We start from the raw sequence: 22,172 nt of genomic DNA, 5'->3' as shown, positions 1-22,172 counted from the left end.
GGTGGGGGAGGCGGGGGAGGAGTTGGCGACGACGGCTGCGCGTTTGGCGTATAGTCTTGCGAGTCGTACGCCTCACTATGACTGGTATTGTCCGGCTGGGTCAAGTGACCAGCAGACCCCTCAGTGCGTGAAGACGGCGAGTTCCTCGACGTGTCGGGCTGTGAATAATGGCGAGCGTGGGCTGAAGACGTGGTGAGTGGAAGACAATCCTCAGGATTCCTGTCGGCAAATGTGAGTAACAAAGGTGGGTGAATGAAGCCGATACGATGGTACTTACTTTGATGCCGCAATTGCCTCAGCAGCATTGCTGAAAAATCCGTTAGCACGGAACCCAGACAAATCCTGCTCCTGCAACTCCTGGACATACCCTTGATACGTGACTGTTGTGTAGTCGAAAGGTTCGAACATCGTCTCAATCAGACGGTGAAGCTCATCCTCTCTGATTTCCTTCGCCGTTGCATCCTCTCTCAATTCTGCCCTTGGCTTTTGTCTCCGCGCCCGAGCCTCCAGAGGCGCCTCCTCGAGGAGGAGCTCTTCTAAATCATACGTGGCGTCAAAGTTGGTCTTATCGCTAGAAGGTCGAAAAACAGGCGGGACTTCCTTGCGTTCCAAAGCAACAAAGTCGATCTCTGCGAAGAACATATGCGAAGTGAAAGTGTCAAAGCCAGTTGCCCCTATTCGTTTGCTTCTGTCCTTCTCCAACAGCGCAGACATTGCTCGCAGGCACGGAACTGTAACAGCCGGGTTGGTGACGTAGTATTTCGGTTGAGCCTTTTTGATGTTCTCGCTAAGGACGTCCTGGCTGCGACCTTCAAAAGGTCGCTATATCGCAAGTTAGAGCAGTGTGCGAGACCGGAGTTGCGGCGAAAGCAAGTACATACCTTATTGTAAATGCATTCATAAAATGTCACACCGAGCGACCACCAATCCACTTCGCAGTAATAACCTCCGCCTTCGTACACCTCAGGAGCCAGATACGCCAAGGTTCCTGACTTGCTTGTGAGGGGCTTGCCTGGTCGAAAATCGGATGCCACATTCTGCAATGAGGAAGAAAAAGTCAGCGAAAAAAAGTGATTGCAACCACAATGGTCACGAGGGCGCCACATACAAAATCCGCCAAATGCACATGCCCTTCCGAATCTAGCAACACATTGTCCGGCTTCACATCTCGATGAATGATACCTTGTGAGTGGATGTATCTCAAAGCACAACCAAGTTCTGCCATCCAGAAGCGTACTGCCTCTTCTGTAAAGCACTTTCTCGAGATATGGAATCGCAAATCACCGCCATTCATCAAATCAACCACGATATATCTTCACGAGTATTAGCAACCACTGCTGGAAATCAGAGCAATGCAGGAGGGTTGCTGTAGAACGCACATGTACTCGATGTCTTGAAAACTGTATCTCAAGTTGCAAAGGAAAGGATGGTTTAAGTGCTCGAGCATTCGTCGTTCTCGAATGATGTTCCTTACGCTCTCGGATCGGACAACTAAAGAACACGAACCAAACCATTAGCACGCTGCAGCAAGGAAATCAGACGAATTCGACCAAAGCTCCTACCTTCTTCTTTCCGAATGTACTTCAAAGCAAATGTCAGGCCGGTATCCTTCTTCTCCACGATGCGGACCTTTCCAAAAGCACCTTTGCCTACCACTCGAAGGAGGCGAAACTGGTTCAAGTTCACTAGCAGAAATATCAAGAAGAGTCAGTGAACGCGCTCCATACGATTGCAAACGACATGTGTCGTCCAGCACACTAAGATGGAGAACCCGCTACACACCCTCATCAGTGGAGGCCACCGGTTTCCCTTGTGAATTGCCCATTGAGAAACTCTGGCTGAAAAAATCTCTCAAGTATTGCGTTCCGTTTGGGTTAAATCACCGCGGAAGCATCCCAATCGTTGTGCTGCAGGGGCTCTTATCTAGAAGATATGTGACGATTCGCAGACGCGGGTGGAAAAGACGATTGGCGTATGAAAAGGAGAAGTCGACGGACAATTGCCAGAAATTCAAGGTTTAGGAGACTTCAAGCGGTCGTACGACGGGCACATTAATTGCTCCTAGATTTCTAGAAGAAGAGACAGAACGATCAGCACCGTAATAAAGAATCGCAGCACCGGGAAAGGCGACGGCAGTGGTCCAGAAGGAGAATAACGTGGGCGGAGGGGTTCTTTTCCCCGATAGGCTGCGCAAGTTCTTTTGCAAGAGTTGGAACTCACCCTCTCAAGGAAGGGAATGCAACGGGCTCAGAAGATGAAATAACAAAATGTGTCTCAGACAATCTCAGAGGCTGGATCCGATGGAAAAAGTGAACCAGTCTGGCTTGGGAACCAGAACAGCGAGAAGGGATGAAGGGCGTTTGAGTCTTGGATGGTTTCCGGACTGGCTGAGCGTATCCCGTAGTAGGAGTAGTAGTGCCTTAGCCCCCTAATACGGAGTAGTCAGAAGACGGCCCGGGTCACTAACAGAGGAGGGAACAACAAAGTTTCAAGTCGACCAGCATACCGAATTATTGTACTCATTACTCACCTAATCAAAAGCAGATTTCTGAAGGATTTTTATCGAGAGACGTGATTGCCCGGGTCGGTTTTGCTGGAGTAGTTGAAGGAATGGGTACTTCAGTAGGTGCTCGGTGCTCAAGAGGGAGAAAAACATGCGAAACTCTCTTTGTTGGAACCTCAAAACAGTTTGAAGGTAGGCGAAAGGTAATTCGCCCAGCTGACAAGCATAAATCAAGAGGGACACCAGCAATACGAGCAGACAAGCCAGCTATCTAACTGGAATTAAGCTGTCTTTGAGGCTTGAGCTCTGGCTCTGCTGTCTCAAACAACCCAGAGAGGAAAAGTGCAGGCCTTGACCAACGTGAAGAACTAAAGCAGTCCACCGAACAATTACTACCAGTGGGTAATGATGGCAATCCTCGCACGCGGGCAAGAGGGATAGGGGTTCGGAGGCTGCTACGGAGGATTTAGAGGTACTCTGTGTTATTATTATTCTGGTCAACAGCGAAAGTACTCAGAGTGGCGTTCTAGTCCAGGAGCATGGTCTACGGAGTACAAAATCCTGAACCTGAGAGCCTGTGAAGGAGGAAAACAAATCAGAATGAAGGAACCAAAATGGTAATACCATCTACTGACTGGAAGAGACTGCAGTGGTGGAATGGAAGACTAAGCAAGTCTTGGAGTCTTGGACCATGGAGAATCGACGAACTAGTCTGATGGTCGTCCCAGGGCGGGTCCCTAGAATATGGAACAATGGGGGACCTTACCAGATATGCACTTGGCTATTCATACCAGAGGAAACAAGAAACAGCGGGGAACTCCTGAGCGATTGTGATGAACTTATGACCATATTCTGCTACTATGCTTAACTGGGGTTTCTAAAGATACTTTCTGGGGGCAGTTGGAAAGACCCTCTGGATGGATTTCCTACAAAAGCAGAGAGTGAGAACTTGGCAACCTGAAAGACGCCATTTGACAATGACTGATCACTTGCGTACTTCGTGTTCAGCCATGATCTGTCTAGAGGGTGCTTCAGCTATGTACAGAGAACACTCATTGTCTCATACATAGGACTGATCTCAAAACACAACTGAGCCGACAAGCCACTGCTGACCTGTCAACTCATCATTCGACGGCAGTATAAACTTGCTCCTTCTGGAATGTCTTCCAAGACTTTTGGTCTGACCAGTCACTTTCCCGAATCCTTCCATTCTTTGTTCCTGAGGTGGTGTCCACATACAGAAAGAAGTGTAAGCAGTAAGCAGCATCTCATGGCCGCCACGTTTTTGGGCCGACCAGCATGCCCGCCCAAAGGCAATCCCTGCCGATAGCCAGCAACCAGACAGTGCTGTTCCTCGTCACATTATTCATCAGAAGGCTTCTCTCAAGATAATTGTCGACAATCATGTCAGAAACTCGATATTCCAGCTGTCATACTATTTAATGTACGATTCAGCCAGCGGAATATTTCCTATCACTGGCTGTTTGAAGGGGTCAATCTAGGGCGGGCCTTCGTATCGCAACAGCACTAGTCAAAGGAGCTGGCAGATCATCCAAGCCAGACCATTCTAGCTGCATATGGCAGCATATCAAACAGACAACAGCAAAAGAAATACCAGATCCCTACTTCCATAGCAAGAGAGGTGGCTGTCTCCTGTTTCAGGTATCAGATGGGAGGCAGCTTTTGCTTCTTGAAATCACTGACATTGTTGAGCTCGGGCCACAGTACTCCATACTACAAAGTCTCAAACATCATACCATAACAAGTCCTCATTCATACGGCATAATTCATGATAATAATGACATATGGACTATGAAGATGATGTTTCAGCCTCACAGCCATCCTCACATGTCAAATCAAATTACCAACAAGACCTCCCGACCACAACAGGGAACAGCAATGAAGCCGTCAAAGGATCGTCACTCGTCAGCATTAGTCTCCTCCACTTTGGATGACACTCTTAATCGGACCAAGTCAATTTGGTCGAGATTCAAGTGGAGCCGGGGACCGTCGTCTTTCAAGAATTCGTCGTCAACCATTGAACCACTGCCGATCGTTTTGGGGCAAGAGACAAGATCGACAGAGGACAGTGCTTTGCTAATAATACTACGTAGATAGTTACTCCGTACTTACGGAGCACTAAACATCTCATTCCATTCTCAGGAGTACGACATGTCTAATGAACTGGCGACAGTCTTTGAGACTGATTTTTGGACGAACCGAACACCATGAACGCAGACTTGAGAGCTCAAAACATATTATACTTCAAACTACGCCCGATAGGGGTGCTCTTCCGATAAACGACTTGGCTCTCGCTTCTAGTGGATTAGTGGTAATTGTTCCTAATCTCCTATTTTCCGCATTTTCTTGCCATTGGGTGACTTTGATGCCCTTATGAAGTTTATCATCTTGTGGCTGGTAAAGGAGTTTACCTTAGTCTTAGCTACAGTGTGCACCTCCTCTTAGTCTCATAGTGATCAGAATCGGACGCAAGCAACATCAACTGCAAAAATACTTCCTACAAAGTAGATAGCATCTCATCTTCAAGGAACATTGTCATCATCCACATCTCCCAAAAAAAACCACCCGAATATGACTGATCAGTGACCTCTCATCTCCATCTATCAACTCCATAAAAGCATATCCCAACCAGCAAACCCAATCGGCGTCCACCATTTCATATTTCCGAGCAGACTACCTTGGGTACATTTATTGCCAACGGAGCAGTTACCCTACTCGTAGCCTCCTACCGTGACCCAAGATTTCGCCTCTCCGGTGTGCATCCCATCGTCCCCATGTGATCTGACAGCCCCCAGCTACTTACTACCGTGGCTACACCAATGACATTGTCAAAAAGCTCCCAGAAAGGTTAGTCTGAACGAAGATGTCGAATCGTGAATGTCGAGTGTCGATTGTTGCCTGTGACAGGCGATGGATGTGACGGATCCACGCCGTATCTGGTGTCGACCTGTTGGGGGAATTTGATTCTGATACCGATCATAGCTCTGAGGGTATCTTGCATGTCTATCACTGACCGCCGACTGCTCGACTCGTCAAAGCATCTAAGCGATGTCTGTCAATCGACAATCGATGATGGCATGCATACGAAGTACCAAATTTCCAGCTCGAGTCCACAATTCATTTCTCATACCATTCAAACCAGTCATCAAAGATCAGGTATCCATTCCTGAATATGTACCTTCCGTCAATTGAACAATATAATACCCGAAATAATGCCCTTTCTCAAGAACGCCATCCAGAATCCCATCTCCCACATAGCCTTGCCCCTCCGTAGATTGACCCCATTATCCAAGCTTTGAAACACCCAAATGCTAATCCACAACGGTTTCTCATTGTGCCTGTGTCCGTAACGCCCTCACTCACCACCGTCGTCCATATACCGAATCCTCAGCCCTGGGAGCCTGCTTCTCCGCTTGGCGATTCCGGTCTTGCGAACTGGGCTGACCCCACGGCCGACTGCTTCCTCCGTTTCCCTTATACTTGGAACTAGAGCGGCTGGCATCTGTCAATGCTCCGCCAGCTTTGATAACGTCAATGTTTCCCCGGTCGCCAGAGAAGCGTGCTTCGGCGTCGCGACCAAAGAGAGCCATCATATCGTTCATCGTAAGCTTGCCAGCTGCACTCTTGCCTTCAATAGTGAGATTGGCCAACTCGCGCTTGCGGTCTTGCAATTCCAGGATCCGCTCTTCAACGGTCTCCTTGATAATCATCTTATAAATCTTGACATCAAGTGTCTGGTTGAGTCGATGGACTCGATCGATAGCTTGTTCCTCAACGAACTAGAACTTCATTAGTCAATCGTAATCATCCAGTTCGCCATCGTCACTTACAGGATTCCAAAATGGTTCCAAGATCACGACTCGACTTGCAGCCGTAAGGTTGAGTCCCAGGGCGCCCGCGCGCAAACTGCAGAGCAGCACCCGGGTTGCACCGTTATGCCTCAATTTATCTAGACTGGCCTCTCGAAGATCGTTTCGCATGCTCCCGTCGTATCTTGCAAAGCCAATGCCAGCACGCTTCAAGAACGGTTCGATCTTGTCCAGCATCGAAGTGAAGACCGAGAAGACAATGAACTTGTGGTCCCCAGCTTCACGTCGAAGAATCTTCATCAAATGTCGGATCTTGGTGGAAGGCAGGACTTGACTCTCGTCGTCACCAGGATTCAGATAAATATCCTCATCGGTGTCGGACTCCGGTCCTCGACTTCTTCTCGAATAGGGAACAATGGCAGGCTTCCGGGTTGGGGATTCAGGACCACCATCCTCATCAGTCTCAGAGTCCTCGGAATTCAGCCATTCGCCTCCTCCTTCAGCATCTTCGTCATCAGTTCCACCAGCTTTTCCAAGATTGGGCACAGCGCGTTGGCCCTTCGGGACGATCCACTCCCCGTCATCCTCGTCCTCGTCGTCGCTATCAATGACAATCTTCCTGTTTCTCCGAGCTCGAGCCTTCTGTATTTCGGAAAATTCATCAGATGGTGAGTCTGTGAGGTCCACCTCTATCCTCTTCTTGTGAGAGCTCTTTTTCTTGCCTGTATCGATACCACCAAGCGTAGCCCTTAGATCGGCCTCGCACTCACCACACCTGCTGGAACCGCTCGTTGCTTCTTCCTTGCTCAGCTCTGTCTGGCAAACATCGCATTTCTTCGAAACGACACTCAGGGCGCCAAAGAGATCAGCCATACTATCGAGATCGTCCTGCTTTCCAGTGCTAGATTGGCTACTAGAGGTCCCATTCTGCAAAAGAATGTCTTTGTCCTTTGCAAGATCGCTCTTGACCAGATCTGGATGGTTGCAAGATTGTCGTAGACGTAGCAGCAAGACCAGAGCACCAGCGTAGTCGAGTTTGGAGCCGCCCATCATCTTCTCGAGGCTGTTTTCCGTTCGCTGTTCGAGACGTTTGTAAAAGTTCATCTCACCGGGCATGAACTCTGCAGCTACCTTGATGACTTCCCGTTTGGTGATCTGGAAGCCGGTCGACTTCTTCTGCTTCCCGTCGGCACCTGATTCGCTGGGCTTGAGGTTGGAATTCAACTTCAAAACCTCCTTAGTGCGCCGCTTCATAAATGCTTTCAAATAGACTTGTAAGCGTTCAATCGCAAGGGCTCCACGTCCGTTAGCCAACGGCCTTGTGATCTGATCCTTCCAGGCCGCAAGATCGTTGTAGGGTTTAATCCGCAGAAATTTGATCAAACTCTGAAGCTCATCCAAGTTGTTCTGCATTGGCGTTCCTGACAGACACCATCTATATTCCGCATCAAGCGCACATGCCGACTGCGTTGCCTTGGCGTTTCGATTCTTGATGGTATGCGCTTCGTCTAGGACTATCCGGTACCAATAAACAGAAAAGAGTCCCGATTTCTTCTTGTTCTTATCGACAGCTCCATACTCGGAGGTTAAGGTGCCATATGTTGTAATAACCACATCGTAGGTGTCCAGGTTGTCCGTTGCTTTCGCGCGAGTATTTCCGTGGTAGACGCAAACACGTAGCTTATGAGCGTCCTCGACCTTGGTTGCTATTTCTGACTCCCACTGTTTAATCAATGCCAATGGGGCAACAACAAGAGTCGACTTGCTTAGCCCAGGAGGTACCTTGCGCGTCTTTTCACTGTCCTGTTCATCACTGCTGTCATCATCCGCATTGGAGGCGCCGGCCCTGAATTTGTCTGAAGATTTCTGATTGGTGAGTATCAGGGCGATAGTTTGAACAGTCTTTCCCAGACCCATGTCGTCTGCAAGTATGCCACCCTTGGGAAGCACTCCTTTTGCGTTGCCTGAGCCTCTCTCTTTGTCACTCATCCAGTTCACTCCTTCCCTTTGGTGAGGGAGTAACTTAACCTTCAAGCCTTCTACTGTCCCATCATCTTCTTCCTCTTCCTCTTCTTCTTCTTCTTCCTCGTCCTCTTCTTCGTCCCCTTGCTCATCGTCTTCGGCTTCATCTTCAGATAACTTCTCGTCCTTTTTGGTTTCCCTTTTGTTTGCTTTATCAACGTTGTCTTTTGCTTTCAGCTCGTCCAGTTCACTCTTCTCAACAGCAGCGCTTGGCTCATTGACGGTGACTCCTTCCAGTTGAGCGGCTAGGTCGTCAATTTCAGAAGTGTTCTGCTTCTTCTGTTCCTTGCCTTCCTTCTTCTTCTTCCGGTTCTTACTCTTTTTCCGGTTCTTTGACTTTGATCGTTGCTTGTCATCCTCATCCGTAAATGCTCCTTCAAGCAGAGCTTTGATGTTTTCGTTGGCTTTGACGGGATCCACATAGCTGTTGACGTCCATTGACCCGAACCCCGTATTGCGAGGTCTAGCACTGGGTGTGAATCCTCCCTCGCGGGTAAGATCAACGAAGTTGCTGAGGTTTTTTTTTGCATTGTCCATTTTGATGGCTGAAGATGCATAGAAAGTCTTGGGAGCTCGTGGGGTGGTGAAGGTGATATTCTCCGGACGGCGAATCTCCACAACGTCGTTATTGACCGGACGCGAGTTTCGGTAGTTGTTATAGGCCGAAGGTCGAACAGGCTTGAAAGGGTCGAACGGCTCGCTACGCTTCGGTGTGGATGCTACAGGACCACCTGAGCCAGCAGGCGGTCTGTGACCCTGATGGTTTACACCCGGGTGAGGAGCATTGTATGGTCTTGACTGCGGTGCAGGCCTGTGATGTTCAGGTCGAGCACGGTTCGGCTTTGGGATATTAAAAGGATGGTTCGACTGTTGCTGGTGGGGTGGGTTTGGACGTTGAAATGGGCCGAGGGGAGATGGTTTCCCAAATTCAGGGTGATGTGAGAGAGGACGCTGGGTCTGCTCGTTTGGCCGCCGAGGGGTCATTGGGTACGACGGTGGCGCGTCGCTTTCTTTCGCCATTGTGTTGTGGTAATTGTAAACGTCCCTCTGAAGTTCGTCAGATGTAAGAAGCAAGTGTAATCCGGGTATCTCTTGTTGAGTCCCGGATGATTGATTTTCGCGGCGGGCACTTGGCGATTGGTGTGCTGAAGAGGGGTAGAAAGGCAGGTGAAGGAAAGGTATGATATTGCAAGTCCAAGCGGGGTCAGTAGTCTGTGTCGTCTGTCTGTAGTCTGTACAGTGGATTCTTGCAATTTGGCTTGGAGAATCAGACAACTGAAGTGTATTAGCAGGCTAGGTGCTCATGTTCGGTGCCGCTGCTAATTGTATTCGACAAGCTATGATAGCCACGACAAAGAGCCAAATCCTCGTACTGGCCTTGAATACTCAGACTTGAGTAGAAATCAACATGCCCTATGCTTGACTCTTGATAAGCTTGAGATCTTCTGGTGGAGCTGTTTGTGGTAAAAAATCCCGCGTTGTTAGTGCCGACATGCCACATTATCGATAGCGTTTTGTTTGGGATTTTGCCCCAGCAACCGTGTCTATCTGCCTTAGTGCCTGAGGCTATTATTATCGATAAGGTCGAAACAAGACGAGAACGAACAGATATCAACGGCCGGATATCTCTCAACAGGCATAATCAACCGATAATGGCTTCAAAGGGACGATTATTGGTTTTTTTAGTTTGCCTTAAACATCATTCTTTCCTAATTGTGAACGTGGAGTCCTTCTGCGAAATTACTTTCCCAATCCGAAGCTGAAGGTGGAATTATGTAAACCTCTGACACTCTTCGCTAAACGTCATGAAAACAAAATGTGAAGCTCAAAGCATATCGCTAAATATCTCCAATAACACCCTTCAAGATCTCCGGGACTATAACACCTGCGTCTCCTTGGAAGAACCAATCACCCTTTTTCAAGCCAGAATATCCAACATCATTGCGATCCATATTGACCACAGCGACTCGGGCACCTCTCGCACGCGCCTTATCAACATAGCCTGCAGCTGGGTAGACTCTTGAGCTTGTTCCAATCACCAGGATCAGGTCCACCCCGGGACCAGAATGTAACCAATTGTCCACCATTTCGAGTGTCTGCAACGGCAAGCTTTCTCCAAACCAGACCACCCCGGGCCGCAAAAGCCCTTCTTTACATTCTGGACAATGTGGCAGGACATCCCGACTCAAAGTAGGGAGCGGGACGTTCTCATCTGTTATGTCTAGTTCCGTTTCCTCTTCCAATCTTAATGCGTTGGAGAGCGCCTTCGAGGCCTCCTCGCCAGTCTTATCTTCGGCAGAGGGACTCAAGTCCGGGACACCTTTCGGTATGGCAAGCGCGGGGACTATCGGATCGGTAAATTCATTTTCGCGCAAATAGTTGCAGTAGAATGAGGTACATTTGACCGTGAAAAGAGACCCGTGGAGAAGGTGAAGCTGTTCCGAGGGATGGTTCGCGCGTTGTGAAAGACCTACATTGAAGAGCCATTCATCAGCCTTGCTCAACCAGGCTAAACCAGCACCGAATTATGCAGCCTAGACAGTACCATCGACATTCTGTGTGAGAGTAATAAAATCCTTATTCCTCCTTGCAAGCTCTGCAAGGGCATAGTGCGCGCGATTAGGCTTCGCTTTGAGTGCCATGTGTCTTCGGTAGCTGTAAAACTGCCATACAAGGTCCGGGTAGGCCTCGAAAGCCTCAGGCGTCGCCAAGTCGGTGGCCTCATAAGATCGCCAAAGCCCACCGGCTCCTCGAAAGGTGGGAAGTCCAGAAGATGCAGATACACCAGCCCCCAAGAGTGCCAGTATACGTTTACACCCTTTCAAGTACTCGGTAAACGATCGGAGATCAGCTGCTGGTATTGCCGATGAGGCCATGATGTTCAGGTCACGGCTGTGAAGTTGGCTATGTTTCATAGATGAGGAAGCGAAAAGAGCGATGGAAAAAATACTGTTTAGCAAGCCAGTTTGAATTATATTCCGAGTATGTAGGAGTCATCTGTAATGATTGACGAATTAACCGTCGCTTTTCCACTGCTTATCCTACTGCGGAGCAGCAATGACGTGGGGTAGCTAAGTAGCAATTGGTCCAAGAAGGGTAGATCCAGTAGGCGGAATCCGCTGTCAACTGGCAAAAACATGTGAGACCATTTTGCCAATTATTGGACTCAACTTGCAGATACTCAGAAGAACATACAATCAGAACAGGAAAATCTAAGTCAACAAAGGCAGGAACCACAATCAATTTACTCGAAGAGTTGTACGCTCACTATCTGAGAGATGATGAGTCATTTTACAAGATTCAATGCTGTTCCTCCGCCGGAAGTGTAACATTGACTGCTGTCTCAGCATAATCCCGATTGCGCTTGTTCATATTGGCAATGAACGAGGTGATGTACTCTGGTACTTCAGAGACCTTGTTCTCTGGGCTCGGAACTGGGTCTCCGAACGTCTCATAGACAGGCACAACGCCCGTCCAGACCCTTTTTGTCACATCGTCGTTGCTCTTGTCCTTTCTCTCGTCAGAGACACCTCCATCTCGAATCTTGCCACTGCCGTCGACAATTCTGACTTTAAGAATGACGGTGGAAGACATCTCGGCATTGTCTGGTGGCACTCGGGTATGGTCCCAGCGATCCGCCAACACTGAGTTCGTAATGAGTTTCATCGCCCAAAGTTTTTCTGCTTCGTCCGTGACCAGTCTAGCATAGCCATGAAGGATGGCGGAGCGGTAGTTGTAGCTATGGGAATTCGGTGTAAGAGATAGAATTAATCCGTCTACCCTACTCGCAGCGATGCAGAGGGGCAATCCGTCTCCTTCCGATTTTCGCGCTAGATTCATGATTCGTGAACTGACATATCCATGTAGATAGCAATCTAGAGGCTCGTCGAATCCAGCCGACGGATAGTCAAACGAGCCCATCTGACCGATCATGGGCAACATGGCGGGAAACGGATCCGAAGGCCCTGGACTGAATGACACATGGAGCACTTGACTTGAATTGATGATAGAATGGATAGCACCGAGATCATACGTTGCTGATTTATTCCAAAGCTTAGTATACTCATGAAAATGTCATCTTATTCATTCATACCTCGATGTTTGTATCGATTCACCGTGTTCGCATCTCGCTTTGGATATGTGAGTGTTCTTCCCATTGTGGATTGTCGAAGCAGGTTCTATGCAAAAGGCAACTCAGAAATGATCGTCTCATCCAGTATCAGTGTTTGCGGCTTGATTTAAGAGGAGTTTCAAATAGTAGTGTGAGTCATGGGATATGTTGCTCCAATGCAGACCTCGTTTTTCGCAGGACCGCAGCCATATATCTATATTTCGGAATAGTTATGACCTGGGATTCCGAGAATGATGCTCACCATCATGTGGCGCTCGCGCACCAATGGAGCAATGAGCTACTGGCTATACCCATGAAGTTCATATCTAGACTCCAATGATTCTTACAAATTGAATCATGATAAAGATCCTGGGATGTCGAATATGATCATGAACACGAGAAGGCGGGGCGGGATCGCAAGACATCGCCCGTACAGGAAAGTCCTTGCGGGGCCCCAATAACAAACATCTGCACGGCGATTGGTTGGCGTCGCCGGTGAAAGCCTCAGGCATTAAGGCATACAATCAAGAGCACCGATAACCTTGAGCTCGCTGGAGATAAACCGATACTAATCCAACAATTTGGCGTTTCACCTACTGAGAGCATTCGATAAGCATGTCGACATGCAAAACCATTGCCCAGCAATGGCCTCGATATTTCCGCCGCCAGATCCCATTCGTCGCAGCTAGCACCTCAATCCGGCCAGTGCTTCGAGGCTGTCGCATGAGCAAGCAGCCGTCCCTTCTCCGTTCATACGCTTCGATCTCCGCCGCGGAGCTTAAATTCGGACAACCGCTTCACGAGACGCATCCTCATTTATTGAATCCTGGAGAACGTGTGTATATGCTCCTGATTTCAACACGATCGTGACATAACAAAGATTGGGTGGGTTGACTTGAAACTAGTCACTCCCGGTATCACGGCGCTGGAATACGCTCAACGTCGCTCCCGACTTGCGAACAAGCTCCCCAAGAATGCAATCGCCGTGTTAGCTGCCTCGGAAGTTACTTACCGCGCTAATGGCATATTCAACAATTATCGCCAGGATTCCAACTTCTTTTACCTTACCGGTCTGTTTTCATTGCAAGTCAAGAATAAAACAAGTAGCTGACTCGATGTCTTTATCAATAGGATTCAACGAACCTAATGCGCTAGCTATCATCGGTGAGATCAAGATACCATTTGAGGGCGACTAAAGTAGTGCTTACAATAGATAGCGAATGATGGATCCGGGGACAATCACATATTCCACCTCTATGTTCGTGAAAAGGATCCGAAGGCTGAGCTCTGGGATGGAGCTCGTTCCGGCGCACAAGCAGCGATTGACGTCTTCAATGCGGATGAGGTTGGAAGATTGGCTTGGAGTGTAGCGGAAAGCTTAGCTAACTATTGGAACAGACGGGTGATATTGATCGCATTGGGGATATTCTCCCAACGATTCTTTCGGGGGCCACAGAGATCTACACAGATATTCCTGCCTTTAACCCCGGGAGATCCTCCTTGCATCGTTTCTTATACGGCCCCACTGGTGCATCCGAGAAGCTGAAGAAGATTGTCGATTATCGTAAAGTCAAGCCCTTGCGTAACATCTTAAACGAGATGCGAGTGTTCAAAAGTGAGGATGAGGTCGTCCAATTACGTCGAGTTGGACAGGCATCTGGACGAGCCTTTACAGAAACCATGAGGCAGACTTTTACAAAAGAGAAGGACCTGACTTCCTTCCTGGAGTACAATTTCAAAGTGAACGGGTGCGATGGCAGTGCTTTTGTCCCCGTGGTTGCAGGTGGCTCTGTGAGTACCTCGTCACCTGTTCTCTCCCTATCCAGGCTAAGAGATTTAGAACGCTCTGAGTATCCATTATACGAGAAATGACGATATCTTAAGGTACGCCCATTTTTAACCATGTTTGAGGGTCTGGGCTGATATGAGACAAAGGGATGGCGACATGGTTCTTGTCGACGGGGGTGGGGTTAGTCGTTCCTCTATCCCGGAAACTGACTCTGACACTAATAGATTACAGGAATGGGGCACATACATATCCGATATCACTCGAACTTGGCCGGTTAATGGCAAGTTCTCCGACCCTCAGCGCGACCTATACAATGCAGTGTTGAACGTGCACCGCAGTTGCGTCTCACTCTGCAGAGAGAGCGCTGGACTTTCACTGGACAGATTGCACAGTATCGCCGAGAATGGTCTCAAGGACCAATTGCAGCAACTCGGATTTGATGTCTCAGGCAACGTAAGTCGATTTGATGTCAGGCATTGCCCAAATTAGTTAAGCTGATCCGCGTCTGTCTCGAACAGTCAATGGGTATCCTTTTCCCTCATCATCTGGGACACTACATTGGGCTAGATGTCCATGATTGTTCCGGATATCCTCGAAGCCAGAATCTCAAAGCAGGCCAATGCATTACCATTGAACCGTAGGTATTCTTTCGGTCTCACTTTCGACACGTTTCTAATTTACATTTCCAGTGGAATATACGTTCCGGACAGCGATAGATGGCCAGAAAAATTCCGAGGCATCGGGATCCGTATCGAAGACAGTGTTTGCGTTGGGGATGATAACCCGATTGTCTTGACCACAGAGGCAGTGAAAGAGGTGAGTTCAAATTTTATTCTCTTTAGACAATCTCAGAAGACAATTTGTCAGACCGTACTCTTTCTCCAAAGACGGCTACTAATATAGAATGTCGAATAGGTTGATGATATCGAGGCCCTTCGGGACTAGATGAAATAATCCCTGTAGTATATAGATACCCTTTCATATGTGATTGTATGATACAAATTGATTTGAGAGGCAGCATCCACAAACGAAAGACGTGTCGATGTAAATACTGTAGTAGGGTCAACGGTGAAAACAAACAAACAATGAGCCGTCAGTTCTTTGTGTCTGTAAAATTCGATTGACCAGTAAGTAAGGTACCATTTGGTACGATCGAGTCGACGCGTGGAGTAATTCGGACAGAACACGACTTCGGAGGAAAAACCTGGTTAGAGGACAAGAAGCGGACTGATTGTGTCAATTTCCTTGAAGGCGCGGTGGCTGGAACAAAATTCAGTAGGTAGATTTAATGTAAAGAATGTTCTATGCACATTCGTAGTCGTCCTGTAAAGGGTCTAAATCGTTCGATAGTTATAAGGTAAGGTAGTGAGTGGGTGTTCATGCTTCGCGCGACGCTCTTTGGTTGTTTGGCACACATCCCCAGCAGCCAAAACAAACCCGTCTCCACCGGGCTTCCCTCACACGCTTAGTCTACTCTGCTTCGCTTCTCTTCTCTGTCGACCTATCTACGTACTGCCCTGCCTCACCTTACATGCTACCTACCTTTACTCCAACTACTGTTCTCCCTGTCATCCGACGTCCAACCTCCTAAGAAGTCTCCGGACTCGAATATTGCCTGTCATATTATCCTCCTACAGACTCGAGGTATTCGCCTCGTATCCTTCTTCTACTGCACGTTCCTTGCCCATTGCTCCCCGTCCCACGTACAATGGCTTCTCTCTAATTGAGGATTCCCCTTCGAGACGTGTAGCTAGTCGTGTGCTCAGCCTAGAGTGCCCCTCTTGTGCTGGCACCTCGACTCACCGCGTTTAGCTACTACAAAGTGCTCGCGTATTGTTACCATATGGCAGCAGTATTCATACCACCTTCGCCTCAAACCTCTTTTAATATGTCAACTCGCCGACCTCTCGCCAACGTGCCGAATGCTACCAATTCCCCTCACAGGGCGGGTCTTGTCCCTACAAAGCGTCCTCGGACAACGAATGCTCCGATCGATATACCATACGGCCAGCCTCCTCCCAAGAAGCAGGTGATCGATGGATCGGAGCAGGATGCGCGCTCCCCAGCCCGGGTTAAATCGAGTACCACTGATTCCAAACTCTTCACACGGCGTTCGAACAACGCACAGCCAAGTGCCTTCGAAAAAAAATTGGTAGCTGCAAGGGATAGGGAACGGCAGGCTCAGCTCAAAGGAACGAAACAGGAGAGGCCATCCGCGGAGTCGGTGGATTCTATTCGGCAATGGCAGAGACATTATCGGAAGGCGTTTCCACAGTTCGTTTTCTACTTCGATGCTATCCCAGAGGACGTTCGTGCCAAGTGCTCGAGGCAGGTCATTGCCCTCGGAGCTGTGAGTGTCCCCTTCAATTTTTTGATCCGATAGTGACCCGTTCTTTTTCAACATGCTTGTCCCTCTCCTGCAATTGATTACATAGCTGTTCAAATGCAATGGAGGAATAAAAATGGCTGACTGAAGTGTATAGAGTGAAGAAAAATTCTTCTCCCGCGATGTCACCCACGTCGTCACCTCTCGTCCTATCCCGCCTGAAATAGATACCGTGACTCCTGCAGAATTGAATGCTACATCTGCTGGTCAGACTCCTGTTGATACCGTCAACCCGTGCTTGCTCGAGAAAACCGCAGATACGCACCTTCATATGTCCTTGAAGACGGACCCGCGACGTGAGCAAAGCAATATGGATGTTTTGTACCGGGCTCGTCGGATGAAAATGAAAATATGGGCTCTTGAGAAGTTACAACGTATGATTGCTGCTATCAATGACGGGGATCCCGGTGGTCACAGTGGTCATTCGACCCGCAACCATAATGCTGTTGGTGGGAACACTAAGGCCCGCGGCGAGATAGACCTGTCGCAGGTCTTAAGGAAGGAGCTCCTCAATCGTCCTTTGGATAGGGATCCTCTGTCGTCGTTGAAGGAGCTAGTGATGTTCAAAGGGCCGTTCATCTACATCCACGATATGGATGAAAAGACCAAGCCTGTCATGGTGCGAGAATATCCCAAAGTTGCAAGGAGGCAGGATGGTATCTGGCCACAATTCAGAAGTGCTCCGCTGGGGAAGTGCCCTTTCATCGACGAACCTCCCAGCAAGAAAGAGATCGAAAGGCAACGGGCACGCCAGCAAGAGAAGGAGAAGAATGTTCCTCTGAAAGCTGCTGCTGTTAAAGACGTGCCTAAATTCGACGCACCGGACTTAGGCCCCGTGAATAAAGACAATATGGACCCGATGAATGAGACCAAGACTGGTGACAATGGTGTCGAATCAGCACAGCGGACGACGCCAGAAGACGTACAGAGGCCATTGCAGATCAAACCAGAATCACCAAGGAAAAGCTCCGAGAGTTTCGTCCCTCCTCCGCTCCATCGGACAGGACCATTTTATGCTGGTCGTGAGCCTGCCGCGTCAGGTATGCAGCCATCGAATATCACGTCTGCTATTCGGTCGCAGATGGTTTCCTCCACCGCCGCAGCACCTGGGGCCAAAGCTGGGTTGAGCAAAGAAGTCCATGAATTGAAGAGAAAGGTACTTGAGAAGAGCAACGGCGGTCTGGCAACCGGTACCGTGCTGTCTCCCCATCCCACAACGTCTACCTCAGCGACCCTAAAGTGGTCAAACTACCAATCGAACAAACTCTGCCAGGCGAACACGCAGGAGAAGCTGGGACACGTGCAAGAAGAGGACACTACTCAGTCCGAAGGCAACGGTGCGGCTAAGCGGCGGACTGATCTTCGAAAAGTCCCAGTTCCAAAGAAAAAGGAAAGAAGGAGAGACCCTAAGCCTGGATACTGCGAGAATTGTAGGGACAAGTTCGATGACTTTGAGGAGGTAAGAATCGTTCATGTTGAAGGGACTGACAATGACTGACTTTTTGTCTAGCACATCATGACAAGGAAGCATCGGAAATTCGCAACCAACAAGGCGAACTGGGCTGACCTAGATGCACTGCTTGACGAGCTGGAGAGGCCTCTGAAGGACGAGTACGACTACGAAGATGCATTTTCCCCTTGATCCAGCGGATGCGAGACCATGAGTCTCTTCCTTGTCGCTCGCTCGTGATCCCTCCTCCAAGCGGGCGAGCTTGTCAACAAGGACTCGGTTCATTGTAAGCTCAGCAAGACGCAAGAACTCCTCTCGCAGTGCCAAAACATGAATCTACTTGCGGCGATATGCACATGCATCGCATCCTTCATTCATTCTCATCCCTGATTTTGCGTCGGTCTCACTCTTCATATTTTCTTACTCATGTTTACTTCTTTTACCGCTCGGCGGTCCATTGTATTTCATATGTACCAGGTTACCATATTACCATACAGCCGGCGTCCGTTGGATTTTCTCCGAGGTTTTGATGTTGCAGCAAGGACTTCACGAACCAAAAGCACGTCACGGCCTTTAAGCGACCACTTTTGCATACTATATCCGGAATGAAGAAAACAAGACAAAAAGCGAACGAATCACACACATATTTGGAGGTTGGCGACGCGGAATCCGTCCAGCATGCTGCATGCGTGTACCATGCAGAAGAAGCCTCGGTAGTTGGGTTGACTAATTCATCAAGGTCCTTGTTTTCATCGTATTCTTTTTCTTCTCTGCTTTTGTCCTCATGCATTTCCATCGGCGGATGTTGTTAAGGGGTGGGCTGCATAAGGCTGAATGCATATCTAGGTGGCTGCTTCTTTTTTCCGTTCCATTGCATGCCTGATTATTTTCCCCATATGGCTCATTTTCAGTCGTCATGGCCACTGATTTCTAGCCACCAGAATAATCAAATAACTCTTCAAATCTCGTTCTGCTCTGTACATCGTACACTTGAGTACTACTGCCTACAGTAAACGGCTATATCCGAGCCTCGGCTGCATAAAATCTCGGGCCGGAATAAGCCAAGTGCCGGCGGAGAAGGACTATCCACTTTACCGCTGATCGACCAATAGAAGCACAGAAATACCACCACCGAAGCACCGAGAAGTGGAAGAAATACCCTAAACATCCGGCAGAATGGAACCACCAAGGTAAAAAAAAAAAAAGTATTGTACACGCGATCGAACTCTGGGATGCTGCGGGCTACGCTGCATATACCAGCACGTCCGGGAGATATAACTCTCGACGCAGAATCATGGGATGAGGGACTGGGAACTCTTTTCTCATAAATCGCTCTTTATTGAGCTACAGAATTATTATTTCTTACCAACATAGTTTGCATTTGAAGTACTCCGTACTTTTGCTAAGATCGAGTCTTATACTTCGTCCTTTCCTTCTCGGGTAGTGACGCCATTGTTCCGACGTTGATACCGACGGCGTGGGAGTTCTTTGCCCCTTCCCCGCATTCAACCTCTTGTGATCTTTTATCTCTCTTGGGATACACTTCATTCTATCACAGTTATGGCTTCGTCTCGGACAGCGACACAGTTGACGCTGCCGTTACGATCGCTTGCCAGGGGGGTTGTGGCGCGGCCTGGTTCATCTCCCATCATTCCTTTTGTCCTCTCTGGTCGCTACATCCCAGCCCATGTTGTTCCCTCACCATGCACGCCTCATGTTCGACATAGTTCCCACTCGCCGCTGGGGGCGACACCGGTGAACCCCCGGAAGACAGTGACGATGCAGACCTTACGGAGTCTCTACAAGAAGGGAGAACCGATCACGATGCTCACCGCGCATGACTTTCCCAGCGGCCATGTTGCCGAGGCAGCTGGGATGGAGATGATCTTGGTCGGGGACAGTCTGGCTATGGTCGCCCTTGGGATGGAGGACACGAGCGAGGTGTTAATGGACGAGATGTTGCTGCATTGTCGGAGTGTAGCGCGCGCGGCTAAAAGCGCTTTCACGGTTCGTAACACTTATCGCGGGATGTGGTCTGGTGCGTTCGAGGCTTGGCTGACGCGCGGATATTTATAGGTTGCGGATCTCCCCATGGGCTCGTATGAAGTGTCGCCGGAACAGGCTGTGCAATCGGCCATTCGCATCGTGAAGGAAGGTCGCGTAAAGGCCGTAAAACTCGAGGGAGGCGAGGAGATGGCGCCGACCATTAAGCGGATTGTGCAGGCTGGAATCCCTGTTGTGGGACACATCGGACTCACCCCTCAACGCCAGAATGCTCTGGGAGGCTTCAGAGTGCAGGGAAAGTCGACAACCGGTGCGTTGCGGTTGCTCAAAGACGCTTTGGCCGTGCAAGAGGCTGGTGCATTCATGATTGTAGTCGAAGCAGTACCGGCTGAGATTGCCGCTATCATTACCAAGAAGCTCTCTGTGCCCACCATTGGTATTGGGGCAGGCAACGGCTGTTCCGGACAGGTCCTGGTGCAGATTGATATGACTGGCAACTATCCTCCCGGTCGTTTCCTCCCCAAGTTCGTCAAGAAATACGCCGATGTTTGGGGTGAGACCATCAAAGGAATCGAACAGTACAGAGAAGAAGTCAAGACTCGCGCGTACCCCTCGCAGGAGTACACTTACCCGATAGCCAAAGAGGAACTCGCGGAATTCGAGAAAGCTGCTGAGCAGATCAAGCGCTCCTAATTTTCGGTTCCCAAACAGTTGTACTCAATGATCCTTCTCTTCGGCGTTTCTTCAGTTTCCGGCGCTTCGTTTCTTGCCCTTACCAAATCAAAACTTATGGTATTGTGGGCTCGATGTACCTTGTTCTTAATGATTATGACCGTTAATGGTATCATGTGTGGTGGCGGCTTTATCTTTCGGATCTCGAAAATTTACCGATGAAGTGAACCCATGTGTTTTCCTCATGCCTGCATGTTGCATTGCAATATGTGCATCTGTTTTATTAGCCGAACGCTGGCGTCATAGAGTATGAGACAATCAATTGATCATCCGTCTTGAAACACTATGAAAGCTTTTAGTCTATACTTTTAGTGCAGAAGCGCCTGTAGCAAGAATACTCACTCTCCATAAACCCCCAACACCTTCATCTAACCCCGGAGCGAAGACGCTGTTGACGTAGCAAAAGACAGAATCTGTGTCTTTGCAGTCAAGCTTCTTCCTGAGAAATTTGACAACTGTTTCGAATTTCTGCGACGCACTGATCTTGAAAACCCGATTCTTCAGAATAGGTGCTGAAGGAAGAGGCTGAAAGCGAACAGTCACTATTCAGAGTTAGACGAAGACACAGATTTCCGATTAAAGTGAGTCTATTGATAATCTCCGAAGTAATACCCACACATATTTCCTTACCTTTTCCTGTATCGACAGCCTCTGCATCCGCCAAAGCTCGATGGGCATCGCGCGGTAGGCTGCTAAGCACCACCGAGGCGGACATGGTCATTGGTAAATCTGCTCCATGCTCATCGTCCGGGATAGGGGTACTTCTGCTATTTGAATCTGAATCTGTTCTTTGACTAGCGGGTCGATGACTGAGTCTGCTTCCAGCTATGTGTGGGGGTCTCGGATTTGGAGAACTTGTCCCCGAGGCGTTTTCTGGTGATGGAGAGTCCATTTTGTGGTATGTGCTGGGGGCATGCGCGAGGCTATCACTTGCAGTCCGTAGATGATTGTGTTGAGACTGATGAAATGTTTACAGGAGGTTGTTGTTGCACTAGGAGAGTTGTTCGGTGGATCTACGAGCTAATTTGTACCTTAGCTACTAGGTAGTTCGTTTACAGGGCTTAGTTGGGCTCGGTCCGATCACCATGGCTCAGGCACTCTACCAACAGTGTAGCATGAATACCAAGAGAAAAGATATGGGATTTAAGCGATAACATCTCGATTCTTTCGACTTGATTTCTGATGTCCAGTGGAGTGATAGTGTACAACGATGACTATTAGATGCCACCCTATTTTGGATGGATCACAAGCACCGACTATTGACGTAGTGACACTTGTTATCGACGGCTGATAACCTGAAAGATCGCCAATACCCCACTAAAAGGCCGGTTGATGACGCTGGCCC

General features: G+C 48.8%; 7 protein-coding genes across 7 annotated transcripts; 3 read left to right on the top strand and 4 right to left on the bottom strand.

Annotated features, from left to right (window-relative positions):
* Positions 1-277: 277 nt before the first annotated feature.
* Positions 278-9,375, bottom strand: CDV56_107582 (putative SNF2 family helicase/ATPase; the record flags this gene model as incomplete). The annotated part of the gene is made up of 7 exons (XM_026761201.1): positions 278-822; positions 882-1,037; positions 1,109-1,313; positions 1,380-1,491; positions 1,563-1,671; positions 5,905-6,303; positions 6,355-9,375. Coding segments are annotated over 7 exons (4,547 nt in total), but the record flags the coding sequence as incomplete, so codon positions are not given.
* Positions 9,376-10,193: 818 nt separating this feature from the next.
* Positions 10,194-11,231, bottom strand: CDV56_107506 (SIR2 family NAD-dependent protein deacylase; the record flags this gene model as incomplete). The annotated part of the gene is made up of 2 exons (XM_026761125.1): positions 10,194-10,825; positions 10,901-11,231. 2 exons carry the CDS (start codon positions 11,229-11,231, stop codon positions 10,194-10,196), a joined length of 963 nt encoding a protein of 320 aa, XP_026613960.1.
* A 424-nt stretch (positions 11,232-11,655) lies between these two features.
* CDV56_107453 (pyridoxamine 5'-phosphate oxidase family protein) lies at positions 11,656-12,512 on the bottom strand (the record flags this gene model as incomplete). The annotated part of the gene is made up of 2 exons (XM_026761072.1): positions 11,656-12,392; positions 12,449-12,512. 2 exons carry the CDS (start codon positions 12,510-12,512, stop codon positions 11,656-11,658), a joined length of 801 nt encoding a protein of 266 aa, XP_026613959.1.
* Positions 12,513-13,081: 569 nt separating this feature from the next.
* On the top strand, positions 13,082-15,200 carry CDV56_107326 (aminopeptidase P family protein; the record flags this gene model as incomplete). The annotated part of the gene is made up of 11 exons (XM_026760945.1): positions 13,082-13,301; positions 13,372-13,536; positions 13,598-13,630; positions 13,684-13,811; positions 13,865-14,257; positions 14,307-14,350; positions 14,402-14,435; positions 14,487-14,708; positions 14,823-14,896; positions 14,945-15,071; positions 15,171-15,200. 11 exons carry the CDS (start codon positions 13,082-13,084, stop codon positions 15,198-15,200), a joined length of 1,470 nt encoding a protein of 489 aa, XP_026613958.1.
* Positions 15,201-16,143: 943 nt separating this feature from the next.
* CDV56_107177 (protein serine/threonine kinase activating protein nimO) lies at positions 16,144-18,283 on the top strand (the record flags this gene model as incomplete). Its single annotated transcript, XM_026760796.1, has 3 exons — positions 16,144-16,605; positions 16,739-18,100; positions 18,152-18,283. 3 exons carry the CDS (start codon positions 16,144-16,146, stop codon positions 18,281-18,283), a joined length of 1,956 nt encoding a protein of 651 aa, XP_026613957.1.
* A 1,368-nt stretch (positions 18,284-19,651) lies between these two features.
* Positions 19,652-20,788, top strand: CDV56_107063 (3-methyl-2-oxobutanoate hydroxymethyltransferase ECM31; the record flags this gene model as incomplete). Its single annotated transcript, XM_026760682.1, has 2 exons — positions 19,652-20,098; positions 20,168-20,788. The coding sequence occupies 2 exons, from the start codon at positions 19,652-19,654 to the stop codon at positions 20,786-20,788; spliced, it is 1,068 nt and encodes a 355-aa protein (XP_026613956.1).
* A 262-nt stretch (positions 20,789-21,050) lies between these two features.
* On the bottom strand, positions 21,051-21,719 carry ATG12 (ubiquitin-like protein ATG12; the record flags this gene model as incomplete). The annotated part of the gene is made up of 3 exons (XM_026760640.1): positions 21,051-21,110; positions 21,170-21,369; positions 21,458-21,719. 3 exons carry the CDS (start codon positions 21,717-21,719, stop codon positions 21,051-21,053), a joined length of 522 nt encoding a protein of 173 aa, XP_026613955.1.
* Positions 21,720-22,172: the final 453 nt, after the last annotated feature.

Source organism: Aspergillus thermomutatus, assembly GCF_002237265.1.
Source record: "Aspergillus thermomutatus strain HMR AF 39 chromosome Unknown NODE_110, whole genome shotgun sequence".
Taxonomy (NCBI): Eukaryota; Fungi; Ascomycota; class Eurotiomycetes; order Eurotiales; family Aspergillaceae; genus Aspergillus; species Aspergillus thermomutatus.
The sequence above is the reverse complement of the archived record's forward strand: the minus strand, read 5'-3'. Positions and strand labels throughout refer to the sequence as shown.